The sequence below is a fragment of the Triturus cristatus genome, chromosome 7 (genome assembly GCF_964204655.1).
Source record: "Triturus cristatus chromosome 7, aTriCri1.1, whole genome shotgun sequence".
Taxonomy (NCBI): Eukaryota; Metazoa; Chordata; class Amphibia; order Caudata; family Salamandridae; genus Triturus; species Triturus cristatus.
The window spans coordinates 542,511,707-542,524,853 of NC_140590.1; the positions used below are offsets into that span (position 1 = coordinate 542,511,707).

The 13,147-nt window shown below is 48.7% G+C and overlaps 1 protein-coding gene across 1 annotated transcript in view; it reads left to right on the plus strand.

Moving 5' to 3' along the window:
* Positions 1 to 13,147, plus strand: part of WBP2 (WW domain binding protein 2) — a 286,481-nt gene that overhangs the window by 32,161 nt on the left and 241,173 nt on the right. Inside the window, exon 2 of the mRNA XM_085616964.1 lies at positions 7,237 to 7,345. Within this exon, the coding sequence (XP_085473090.1) occupies positions 7,237 to 7,345 (109 nt within the window). The remainder of the gene's footprint in view (positions 1 to 7,236; positions 7,346 to 13,147) is intronic.

Below are 13,147 nucleotides of genomic sequence, written 5' to 3' on the forward strand. Positions count from 1 at the left end.
AGACGTCACGTACGTAAGTAAATTCTACAGAAAACTGCGCGGGCACATTGAGAAAGTAAAACTGCATGAGGCTTAAAACAGCTGACTACTCTGCACGTCTGGCGCATAGCAGTTTCCGTTTGGTTCCCAGTACTTCTAATTCAGTGATTCCCAAACCAATGCTGTGCGCGTGTTATGCTGCGCTGAATTGACATGGTGTGGAAGAGGATTTCGAGACCCCAGTGTATGGTAGGTCGGTGTGTCTAGAGGGATCTGTGATAGGTGGGTGTGTCTGTGGCATGCCGGTCAAGTCTCTGGTAGGTCGGTGTGTCTGGATGCGGCTTGCTGTGCTCGGTTGTGAGTGAGTGCCCTCCGGGGCGTCTGTGTGTTTGAATGTGTCAGTTTGTGAGACCTGTTGTTGGGATGCGTTTGCCGGTGTGAGTGTCATGTGTGTGCAATGCCTGGCTGTGCGTGTGCTTGCCTGCCTGTGAGTGTGTGTGTGCGGAGCAGCGTGTGAGAGCCCTGGCTGTGCCAAGCTGTAGGTGTGTCTGTGTGTGTGTATGTGTGTGTACAACCAGGAGTCCATGTGTGTGAAAAATGTAGGTGTGTCAGCGTATGTGCAAGCATGAGTCAGTGTGTGTGGAGTTGTGGGTGCGTGCATGAGCGCATCAGTGGGAGGTGGCGTGGGCTGGAAATCGCAGTTTGTGGGCATGGAAAAACTCCGTAAAACATTGTATATTCATTGCTTTTAAAAATAAACAGGACATTACGCGCACATACCCACCCCCCTGCCCCCATGACGCCATTATGGCACTACACTACTAGTGGGTCCTGGATCCCATGGTCACAATATCCCCTTCCTATACCAGACACAGTATAAAAGGATGTCATTTTAAATAAGGGAGGCCTATGGGCTTTTCATTTAATTAATAACAAGCATTTGCAATGCAATACGTCTCGCATTTACCCAAGTTTGAGCAATTGACATTATAAATGCCAATGCATTTTATTTATGTTTTGGTTTTTAAAACATAAATAAAAGGCATTGTCATTTTTTGGTCCTGCCGCAGGTAATCCAATTCCTGGGCCAGGGAAGGTTTTGGAAACCCCAACCCCCTGACGGACCTTATTTGTTCATTCTCTGATTCACTCTCCACTGCTGAACTAAGGTCCGATGTGGAAGTGGATACCAGTGCGTTGCCGCTTGTGCTGGGTTGTACAGTAGAGAGGGAACCAGTCTTGTCTGCTGCTTTTAGCGCATCGTATTTTCGCTGAAATTTAAAGGTTTTGCATTTTTTAAAATTTCATCCTCTTTCTGCAAACGGTTCAGCATATCTTGACGGTACTGTTGAATCACGGCCTTACTTCCAATTTACCGATTTTCTTCATTTAAATTATCAAGTTTGACCTGTAGGGCAACACGGTCACTTTCGGTGTATTTTATTAAAATCAGGACCAATCTGCGAGACGATTCCAGAATACAATCTGTCCACTCGGCCTCATGAGGTAACTGGCGCCACTCGAGTCCTCTGACCCGGAATTTTCTGTCACTACAATCGTAAAACTTTTACGCTGTCTGGGGGCTTCCACAGCTACTCCTTGTGGGAGGTACTGGTAATCTCCGGTGCAAACCAGAACAAGCATTTGCAATGCAATAGGTCTCGCATTTACGGGAGTTTGAGCTATTGGCATTGTAATTGACAATGCGTTTTATTTATGTTTTACAAACAAAAACATAAATAAGAGGCATTGTCATTTACAGTGCCAATAGCTCAAACTTGCGTAATTGCAAGACCTATTGCATTGCAAATGCTTGTTTTGTTTGCGAATGCCTTACCCACTACCTTTCAGTAGTTGATAAAGTATTAATGTTTTGCAACTGGGTTTTGATTGCCCTAACCACACCCCTTCAAAATATCGAATTGGTATTTGATCACAACCCCAATTGTGATACAGTAAATTTTTACCGAATCACAATTTAGGTTTTATACTTTAAAAAAAGCCTTTCTGTGGCCGCAAACGGCCTAATTCAACGAGACCATTTGCAAATGCAAAAAGGCTTCATACATCTTGCCCCTAATCTTTAGTAATTTGTCCACATTCATGCATTGTTCACATCTGAAGACAAACATTGAAACATGACAATCTAAACAAGGCCGCCAACTCGAATCTGTATGTTTTCTACATGTGCTAGTCGGTCCAGTATGTCCTTCATGAGCAATATTTTAATACCCTGCCTGATAGCAGACCGAGAGACAAAACGCTCTACTTTGTCATTGAGATAATTTTCTAACGTCAGCTCTTAAGACGTTCCAAAATACCCTGAGTTGAGAAGCTTTTCTGTAGGCTGGTTTCTGGTGATTAGTATCTTACATTGTCCAAGAGTTTCATCCTGACTTATAGGTTACAACTACTATTCTTCAGAAATTACGTGGGAAAACCCTGAAACAACATCATCTGTAGAGGCAGCTACACATTCCTCAAGATTCTTCATGGGATCATCAAGAATAGAAGAAGATAACTGCGATAAACAGTCCGTTCTAACATTGTATGTTCCTGGCAAATATGACTCCTCAAAATTGTACTCCTGCAGTCTTGTCAATTTTCTAACTGGTAGACATGATACTTTTCAAGTACTGTTTAAAAGTGACAACAACAGTTTGTGATCAATCATGATCATAATTGTTGTACCTCAAATATACGTTTAAAGTGTTACATGCTCCAGGAACACACCAGAGCATCTCTCTCAATAGTAGAGTACTTAACTTCAGTTTGAGAGAAAGATTATGAGGCGAAAGCTATGACCTCTTTACCAGATTTAATTTGACTGAAAACAGCACCAAGACGATTAGTACTGGCATCTACTGTAGTAATACTCGTGTTATTTTCTGGAAATTGACTTAAAGCGTGAATTATATTTTGTTTGAGTAATTAATGCCTCTTGATTTTTTTTTTTCTCTTTCCCATTCACATTTAGCTCCTTTCTTAAGAATACCTCTTAGAATGATCTTAATTGATCTTCGTTGTTAGGAACACTCACTTCCTGAATAGTTTTCAACAGATTACTTGAAAAGGATTTTTTTCCTAAAAATGTTGTGACCCAAATACTATAACTAATTAGACAAAAAGTTTCACTTCTCTAACTGAAGTATCATGCCTTTATCTTGGAAGACTGGAAGAATTTCCCCCAAAATTGTATTCTTTTTTTCAGTGCAATCCATAAAAAAATGAATGTCATTCTAAATCGGCCACTACCCCTTCAGTCTTTCCAAGCAAAAATTGCATAAATCTTTGAAAGACCAATGCTTTTGGTTTGGCCTCTGCTGCTTTAGCGTATATCCGTAAGATCCATCTGGGGTTATCAACGTTGTGTTTCTCAAGATTTTCCGATGAGCACATTTTGATAATATGCTGATCTAAGGTCCAATGTGGTAAAGAATTTAGCATCATCCAAATTGGCAAGTAGATCATGTATATGTAGAAGAGGATGTCAAATAACCACACATTTTTAAAACCGACTTTAGATCGATGCGCACCCTTAAATATCCTGTTTCCACTCCCACGCCCACCCACCCCCATTTTTTTAAAATCAAAGCTAAGGGGAAAACCAAATCGGAACTGCCAATCAGTTCAACCATTTTAATCACACCAAAGGAACACATTTCTTCTAGCTCTCTATCAATTCTTTCCTGGCACTCAAACAATCATTCATTTGATCACCTCTCCTTCAGAAGACAGCTCAAGACCTGGCTCTTCGAGCACTGACACCCCCCCCACCAGCGCCTTGAGACCCTTTATGGGTGAGTAGCGCGCTTTATAAATGCGAATGATTGATTGATTGATAGAGCGCACTACTCACCTGTGAGGGTCTCAAGGGGCTGAGGGGGGGAAAGGGGGTGCTGCTACTGTTTGAACAGCCAGGTTTTGAGAAGTCTCCTGAAGGTCATCAGGTCCTGGGTTTGTCGCAGGTGGATGGGGAGTGTGTGCCATGTCTTGGTGGCAAGGTGGGAGAATGATCTGCCTCCAGTTGTCGTTCGGTGGATGCGTGGAACTGTGGCTAGGGCGAGGTCAGTGGAGTGAAGCTGGTGATTGGGAGTCTATAAGGTGAGTCGTTTGTTGAGGTATGTTGGTCCGGTGTTGTGGAGTGTTTTGTGAGCGTGGGTGAGGAGCTTGAAGGTGATCCTCTTGTTGACGGGGAGCCAGTGCAGGTCTCCCAGGTGGGCATTGATGTGGCTGTGGCGGGGGATGTCGAGGATAAGGCGCGCGGAGACGTTCTGTATGCGTTGGAGTCTTCTCTGGAGTTTGCCCGTGGGTCCCGTGTAGAGGGCGTTGCCGTAGTCCAGCCTGCTGCTGACCGAGGCTTGGGTGACCGTCCTTCTCGTTCCAGTGGGGATCCGTTTGTAGATCTTGCGAAGCATGCGGAGGGTGTTGAAGCAGGAGGAGGAGAAGACAGCGTTGACTTGCTGGGTCATTGATAGTGTTGAGTCCAGGATGAACCCCAGGTTGTGTGTGTGGTTGGTGGGTGTTCGGTGCAGCTCCAAGCGTGGCCGGTAACCAAGATTCGTCCCAGGCGGAGGGGGTGGAGCCGAGGGTGAGGACCTCCGTGTTGTCAGAGTTCAGTTTCAGGAGTCTGTTCTTCATCCATTCTGCGACAAACTTCATTCCTTCGTTGAGGTTGGTTTTGGCGGTGGCGGGGTCCTTGGGGAAGGAAAGGATCATCTGGGTGTCGTCAGTGTATGAGATGATGTTGAGGTCGTGTGATCGAACGATGTTGGCGAGCGGTGCCATGTGGAGGCTAAAAAGGGTTGGGCTGAGGGATGATCCTTCGGGTACGCCGCAGGTGATCTTGGTGGCTTCCGATCGGAATGGGGAGGGGGACTCTCTGGGTTCTGCCGGTGAGGAAGGAGGTGGTCCAGTCCAGGGCTTTGTCGCGGATCCCTGCGTCGTGGAGGCGTGTGCGTAGGGTGTGGTGGCAGACGGTGTTGAAGGCTGCCGAGAGGTCCAGGAGGATGAGGGCCGCGGGTTCGCCGTTGTCCAGCAGGGTCCTGATGTCGGTGGCGGCGATAAGGGCGGTTTAGGTGCTGTGGTTGCTGCGGAATCCGGATTGGGACGCGTCCAGGATGATGTTCTCCTCGAGGTAGCGGATCAGTTGCATGTTGACCGTCTTCTCTATGACTTTCGCTGGAACGGGAGCAGGGAGACGGGCTGGACGTTCTTGAGGTCCTTTGGGTCCCCCTTGGGTTTCTTGAGTAGGGCGTTGATCTTGGCGTGTATCCAGCTCTCCGGGAAGGTGGCTGTCTCGAAGGAGCTGTTGATGATCTTCTGGAGTTGGGGTGCGATGATGGAGCTTGCTTTGTTGAAGATGTGGTGAGGGCAGGGGTAAGATGGTGAGCTGGAGTGGATGGTGTTCATGATTTTGATGGTGTAATTGTCATTGATGTGGTTCCAGGTGAGCAGGAGGCCGCTGTGGATGGGGTGGAGCGTCAGGGGTGTTGGCGGCTGTCTGGGGGGTCTGGGTGTTGAAGCTGTCGTGGATGTCTGCGATCTAGCGGTGGAAGAAGGTGGCTAGGGAGTCGCAGAGGTCTTGCGATGGCGGGATGTCGTTAGAGCGGGAGCTGGGATTGGCGAGTTCTTTCACGATGTAGAAGAGCTATTTGCTGTTGTGCGCATTGTTGTTGATGCGTTCCTTGAAGGAGGTCCTTTTGGGGTTTCGAATGAGTTGGTGGTGCTTGCGGCTGGCGTTCTTGAGGGCAGCGTGGTTGTCCGGTGTCTGTTCGTGGCGCCACTTCTTCTTGAGTCTGCAGCAGGTCTGCTTGGATGCTTGGAGGTGAACCAGATGGCCCTTCTGTCGGTGCATGTGTTTGAGGGTTTTTGATCGGGGTGAGAGTGTTGGCGCAGTCGTCAATCCATTGGCAGAAGTTGCGGGCGGCTGTGTCGGTGTCAGTGGGGCCGGTTGCTTGGTCCCGGGTGAGGGTGGTGATTAGCTGGTCTAAGGTGGCCTTGTTCCAGCTGTGGTAGGGGATTCGTTGCGGGTGGTTGTGTGTGGTGTGTTTCTCGAAAGAGAAGTGGACGCAGCGGTGGTCTGTCCAGTGTAGTTCAGCGGTGTGGCTGAAGATGACGTGGTTGCTGGCGGAAAAGATGGGGTCTAGCTTGTGTCCAGCGGAGTGGGTCGGTGTAGTGACGAGCTATTTGAGTCCGAGGTTAGCGAGGTTGTCGAGCAGGGTGGTGGAGTTGCTGTCGTTGGCGTTCTCGAGGAGGAAGTTCAGGTCTCCGAGGATGATGTAGTCTGTGAATGCAAGAGCGTGCGTACTGACGACGTCGGTGATGGAGTCGCTGAACTGTGGTCGGGGTCCGGGGGGTCTGTAGACGAGTGTTCCTCTGAGGGTGGTGGTGGGATCGAGGTGGATCTGGAAGTGCAGGTGTTCGGCGGTGCTGAGGGTGTCTTCGTTGCTGGTCGAAATTCTGAGGGTATTCCTGTAGATGATGGCGATGGCGACTCGGTGACATTCCTCACTTTAGTTTAACAGGCACACACTATTGTGTTTTAAAACAATATTGTGAGAAAGTCATTTGACTTTTCTCAGTTGTATGCTAAACGCACTTTTTAATGTATCCAGTAATATCCATGTCCTCATTGGGATTAACAAAGCACGTTCTGTATGATTAAAATCATTCACACAGCACACTAGAATGTTTGCATTGTGGTTGAGGCATTTTCACATCTTGCCTTGATGTCGCCAACCTAATACATGTTGCTGATCAATTGCAACGTAGGATTTTCCCAAAATGGTATGTCTTGAAATGGAACAGTTGTAATAATACAGTTGAGGAGCTCAGCACATTAATGTTCCTTGTCTTCCTCCATGTTTTTCTCTTCCAACTGTAAAATCTATCTATTAGAAAAGGTTTTCATGCACACATTTGAAAAAAGTGCCCAATTTTGCCAACTTAAAACACAATCCATAACATTCAAATTTTTTGTCTTTAGAGTTGTGTCCCTTTTTCAGAACTGTCAGAAATGTGCCCTCTATTGTATTTTCTCCTGACAGCAGAGATGTTTCTAAAGGCTACTAATAGGATGAAGGTACCCAAGCTCTTGAAATACTGTTACAAGTTAGTAACAGTTCCATCAATGGGTGAGTATAATCCGCTGTAGGTAGATGGGTACACTTCCTATAGGTAATGACAAATCGATTGTGATTTTTGCTTTCCCCTACGGCCACCAGAGCATATGTATTTTGTTTCTTCCTTTTGCAGCGTCCTGATGAACTATGACCACATCGAGCTCACCTTCAGCGATATGGAGTCTATGCCTGACCTTTTCAAAGGGACCAAGAAGGGTAGTATTTTCCTGACACCCTATCGAGTAAGTCTGATTTTTTTTTTTTATTATTTGTGTTTGTTTTGCAAGGTTGCAATATGCTGTCTCGGAAGATCTAGAGGAGCATTATTGACAAATATTGTTATGCCTCCAAAGAGGGTCATGCTGTATTGAGAAAGCCAAGAAACTCTGATCCCTTGGATCCTTGTAACAGATGTACACATCAGAAAATATCTGGTTTGGTCCTCTCAAAGTTGATTGCGTTCTTTGATAAATATGACTACTGAGCTGTCTTATTATGGTTGTGTTGAATAACCTATCTTCATGCCAGTTTTGACATTGTTGGCTACATTAGGTAGTATTACATATGAATCCAAGATGGCCGCTGGGAAGGAGCTCCTCAACAGAACCCCGGGTGCTAGGATCACCAACTGGTGGAAATGCCTGCTTGCCCCCCTGCACACCTCTTTCTGCTGCTCCCCACCGGACCAGGCAATAAAGAGATCTGAAGCCTGGTACAACGCTGCAGCCATCAACAAAATTTCTCTAGGAAACCGGACGAAGGATCGGAGCCCCGCAATCCGAAACCGAAAGTGCCTGGGTCCCGGACACAAGGATCACCGGCACACAGTAAAAATCCCTGCTCGTCCCCCCCACGCCACGTCTGCCATTCCTCCACCGGACCACCTTGGAAATAGAACACTACAACATACACTGCTTCTGCCGCCAGCGAAAGCTCACAGGAAACGGCACGAAGGGAGCGAAGACCCGGAAACAAATCTGAAAGTTCCCGGGTCTCTCAAGCTCCCTCCACCCAGCACAACGTTCCTCTGCTTCTTGGCGGTTTAAAAACAATCGAAAGAAGAAGGAAGACAACAATAACATTGAAGAAAACTGGAGTGCCCCAGCAGCCCCCGCTGACGAAGAAGCACAGCCCAGCAGCATAAAGAACCAGCCCCTGACCCCTACGGTGGACCTTGGAAACGAAAGAAAAGAGAAAAAACTGAACTTCTCCCCAGCACCTATCTCATTACTGGTTCTCTAATGGGGACACCCGCTACTTGAGCGACGGATGACAAAGCGTCTCCAAGCCCCCAGGTCAGCACAGACTCACGCAGCCCCCAGATGCCTGACTTCAAAATGGCCGTCCCGCCCAGCAACTAGCTACCGGACTGGCCACACTACAAGAGCCACCAAGTGAGAACCTGCAGCCGATCTCCCAGTGGCCCCCCCCCTGCATAATAATCCCTGTGCCTGCTTACAAACCACGAGCTGGCAACATCCCCCACCACTTGCCTGTGCCTGTCTTTAAGATGGCCGCCAGTTAACCCATACAATTCCGAACTCGCAAACTAACTGCATCATGGGCATGTGAGGATAAGTAGATCATCCTCCTACCCTGGCAACGCTTAACAATAAGCACCTTCAGTTAAATCATTGAACAATTCAGGCAATCTTCAATTGAGTAGTTAAGGGTCGGGATGAGATATGTATGTGTGTGTGTGTGTATATATATATATAACAGCCGAGACGGTGGGATAGTGGGGACGGCCAGAAAAAGGCCCATAAGACTTTCAAAATCTCCCCCATCCTCTGCTCCCACAACACACAAGATATGATCGGAACGAGCTACCGACCTTCTCTCTGAAGAACACTCCATTTAACGGCTGGCTCCTCACAGTAGAATACCTCATGGTGCCATACTGGTTCTGCGTTACTCCCATGCACCACTGGCTGTTATGTCCTGTAGGTCCGCAGAGAGCACTCACACCCAGGAAGGTTGCCCGGTCCTGAACAGGTGTGAACCTAGTCGCTCATAGGGCCTCGAGGGACCACTCGAAACAGCCAAATCTTCTGCTGCCTGTGGAATTCAAGAAGTAAGGAGAAGACTACTACGCGCTATGCCACTCTTCGCTGGCTCTGTGATGCCCTGTAAGTGATGTAGTAGAGCTGCATAGACGAGCCACCACTGCATGCTGACATCAAGTCCTGGCTCAACCCCTCCAGAACCCTCAGTCGAGGAGCGTTGACAACTGTAGGCAAACTGCAACCTGCCCTTGATGCAGCATGAAATCCCTCGCCACAACCTACGACCACCCTCGCCTCTCCCGAGGGGTAGAGCTCTACGGTGCCACTCTCTCACAATGCCCTCCGCCGCAGCAACACACACCGTCCCACCCTCTGCGAACCATGTAACTCTGCACGGCCCGAACTCCCTCACGATCAGTTTCCCGCCTGACCTCTCACCTAAAGCGAAGAAGAACTTTAAGCAGAAACTGATCAGGCAGCATCCCGAATCACTTTTTGCAGACATCTACCACTGCTCCTCCAAAGGAAAGGTAAAAATGGACCTTATCTTTCACACTGAGAGACAAGAAGCATGAAAATCCATCCTCATATCGCAGCTCAACATTTCAAAAACCACCAACACTTCACATAGATACAAATTGTCAATCGCACTCCCGTACCGCTCAAGGCACACTGGAAACACCACGGTGACCATCTACACCAACGGCACAGTCCTGATACAAGCCAACAACGACAATCTAGAGTCCTTCGATGCCGTTTTCCCCAATCTCCGGAATACAGCCTCCCACGAACCCGACCCCCAACCTCCCCTACTCCCCCTTCAGAAGAACCGAACGCGCCAACAGAACCCACCCTCTGCTCCGGTAATCCCTAGCAACCACACACGCCCTTCTCTATGTGGCATCCCCCCAACCACCCCCAGGGAGATCAGGACCCCTCCTCCTCCCCCTGACGGCTCCCACTGCCATCCGCCACCTCCCGACCCTCCCTAACAACCTCACTCCCCCCACCACGTGACATCCCCCTCACCACCCCCAGAGGAAACAGGACCCCTCTTCTTCCCGCCTTAGACTTCCTCTCTCATCCTCCACCTACAGGCACGCACCCTCACCCGCCTCCCACCCACCCCAAACCACTACGAGCAACATGAACACCAACCTCCCCAAACCCACAGGCAATAAAGTACCTGCCTCCCACCCTCCCCAATCCTACACGAACAGTCTGAACACTAACCTCCCTAAACACACAGGCAATGCAGCACCTACACCCCAGCAAGTCAGCTACACCTACAGCTCCCATCCCCACTCTCCACCTGCCGGCTCCCACCCCCACCGACCCTCCACGTAACCCAACACACTCCGACCTACCTGAATGCCCACCTCCCCAAACCCACAGGCAACATTGAACCCACGCCCCAACAAGACCCCCCTCCATCCTGCTCTCACAGCCCCGCCCAGACCCCACATGGACAACACACCCAAAACAAGGTGGTCCAATTCTCTGAGACTCCTTCCTCCCGGACCCAAAACAAACAACTCAGCCACCACTAAGTTACTCAATACCCCGGGACTCCCCCCCTCTAGACCCAACACTCTCGCTCAGGACCAGCCCCGATATCTCAATGACCTCAAGAGTGAGCAGCGTCTCTCCAAGCTAGAAACCCAGATAGCTACTATTATCCGGGGCTTTAGCGATATCCTAGCCAACCTCGCAGCGCCCTAGCAGCCTCAGCACGCCCACTCCTCCACCACCCACACACAACAAAGACCGTCCGCAGTCCCTCCGCGGAGATGGGTAGCCGACCCCATCCCCTCTCTGGCACAAAGACCCAAAAGAACTAGAGACGCCATGTCTGAGAGTGACGCGGCGGACCTCACCTCCTTATACAACAATCCTTTAGCTGTCACCCTCCAATCCAAAATCCAGGTGATCATCAGACTGGGAAGAGTCCAAGCCCCTCCGAACTCACCCAGACCGCCGTCCACCCGCACTAGCATCCCCACAGCCCCCCTAACGAAAAAACCCAAAGCAGAGACGACCCCCACTAACTGCATGCTCATAAACTGCAGATCAACCATCAAACATGCTACTGAACTAGCAGAATCCATCCTCACTCACAACATAGACATAGCATTCATCACTGAAAGCTGGCTCAATGACTTCTCCGCACCTCTCCTGGACACTCTTGTTCCCCCAGACTTCACTATCCCCAACAAAGACAGAAAAGACCAAAGAGGAGGAGGAATAGCACTCATCCACAGAGACAATATTTCTGTGTCGGAAACTGACTCTCTCAATTACAACACCTTCGAGTGCCTAACAGTCAACATCAACACGAGCAACAAGAAAACTCTAACCTGCCACCTTATTTACCACACCCCAGGCAACCTCACCACTTTCGCTGAACACCTGTCTGACCTGATTGGCCAATGCTCACTACGAGAGGCGAATAACCTAATTCTGGGAGACCTCAACCTACACTGGAATGAAGAGAGCAACCCGCTAATTCAAAACTTGAGCGAGTTGCTACATGACAACAACCTTACACAACACTGCACAGAAGAAACTCACAACAAAGGAGCAATCCTTGATGCCATTATCGCCAAATGTGACACAGTGAAGATAATCCACACCCTGCCCGTAAACTGGTCTGACCACCACTTAATCCTCTTCACTCTACAACCCCCCTCCCCCACCCAAGAAGAGCCCAAATGGACCAGAAACCTCACCCAGATCAACATGACCGACCTGGAAGAAAAAGTCAATTCCCTCCTCACCACCTCCACGGGGGATCTATCCCCGACAGAAGTCACCGACCATTACAACACATCCCTGACATCCATTCTTGACCAGATAGCCCCTCTGAAACTAAAAAAAAGCCAGGAACATCCCATCCAGATCCTGGTTCAATACTGACATTAATAACAAAAGGAGACAACTCAGAGCCACAGAAAGACTGTGGAGAAACAACCCCTCTACTAGCCTACTCGTGCAACTCAAAGTAGCTCGAAGAAACTACAAAAAACACATCCGTAACGAAAAATCTAACTTCTTCTGCTCTGCCTTGGTCAATGCAAAAAACAGGCCCAACGAACTGTTCAAAATCATCAAGCAACAAACCACCAAGCCCCCCGTGTCCACTACCCAGGCCTCCAAGGAACTGTGCGAAAACTTTGCCATCTTCTTCGAATAAACAAATCTCCAAGATTGAGCTCTCACTAGACATCACCACCAACCACGTCTGCGAAAGCCTGCCCCCCCTCCCAACTGAAAGCACATACAGGCACCACACAAATACTTGGAAATCCTTCAATCCAATCTCGGAAGCCGAGATTATCAAGCTAATCTCCACCTCCAAACCCGCTTCTCACGTCCTCGATCCCATACCCTCCCAAATTACTAAAAAACTCAAACTCACAATAGCCCCATTCTGGTGCAGAATCATCAATAGCTCCCTGAGAACCGGCATCATACCGGATTGCCTTAAAGTAGGCCAAATAACGCCACTACTAAAAAAAACAGGACTGGTCTGCACAGATCTGAACAACTTCAGACCCGTCTCCAGTCTCCACCTCCTGTCCAAAATTCTCGAAAAATCCGTCCTATCACAATTGACTCAGCATATGGACAACATCAACCTTCTTGATCCCCACCAATTGGGTTTCAGAAAAGGCTACAGCACGGAGACGGCGATCCTAAACATCACAGATGATATCCACAAGTCACTCGATAACGATCACAGCTGCCTATTCATTCTCCTTGACCTATCGGCAGCATTTGACACGGTTGACCACCATCTTCTCATCAAGGCCCTACAAGAAAGGGTGGGTGCCGATGAGACTGTCCTCTGCTGGTTCACCTCCTTCCTCCACAACCGATCGCAAAGGATAAAAATCAAAAACTTTACCTCTGACCTTCACCCCGTCAGCAGGGGTGTACCCCAAGGCTCAGTGCTCTCACCGGAAAGTGTTCAACATATACATGGAACCCCTCACCTCCATACTTGAAAATGCTAATATCCCCTTCCACCTATATGCT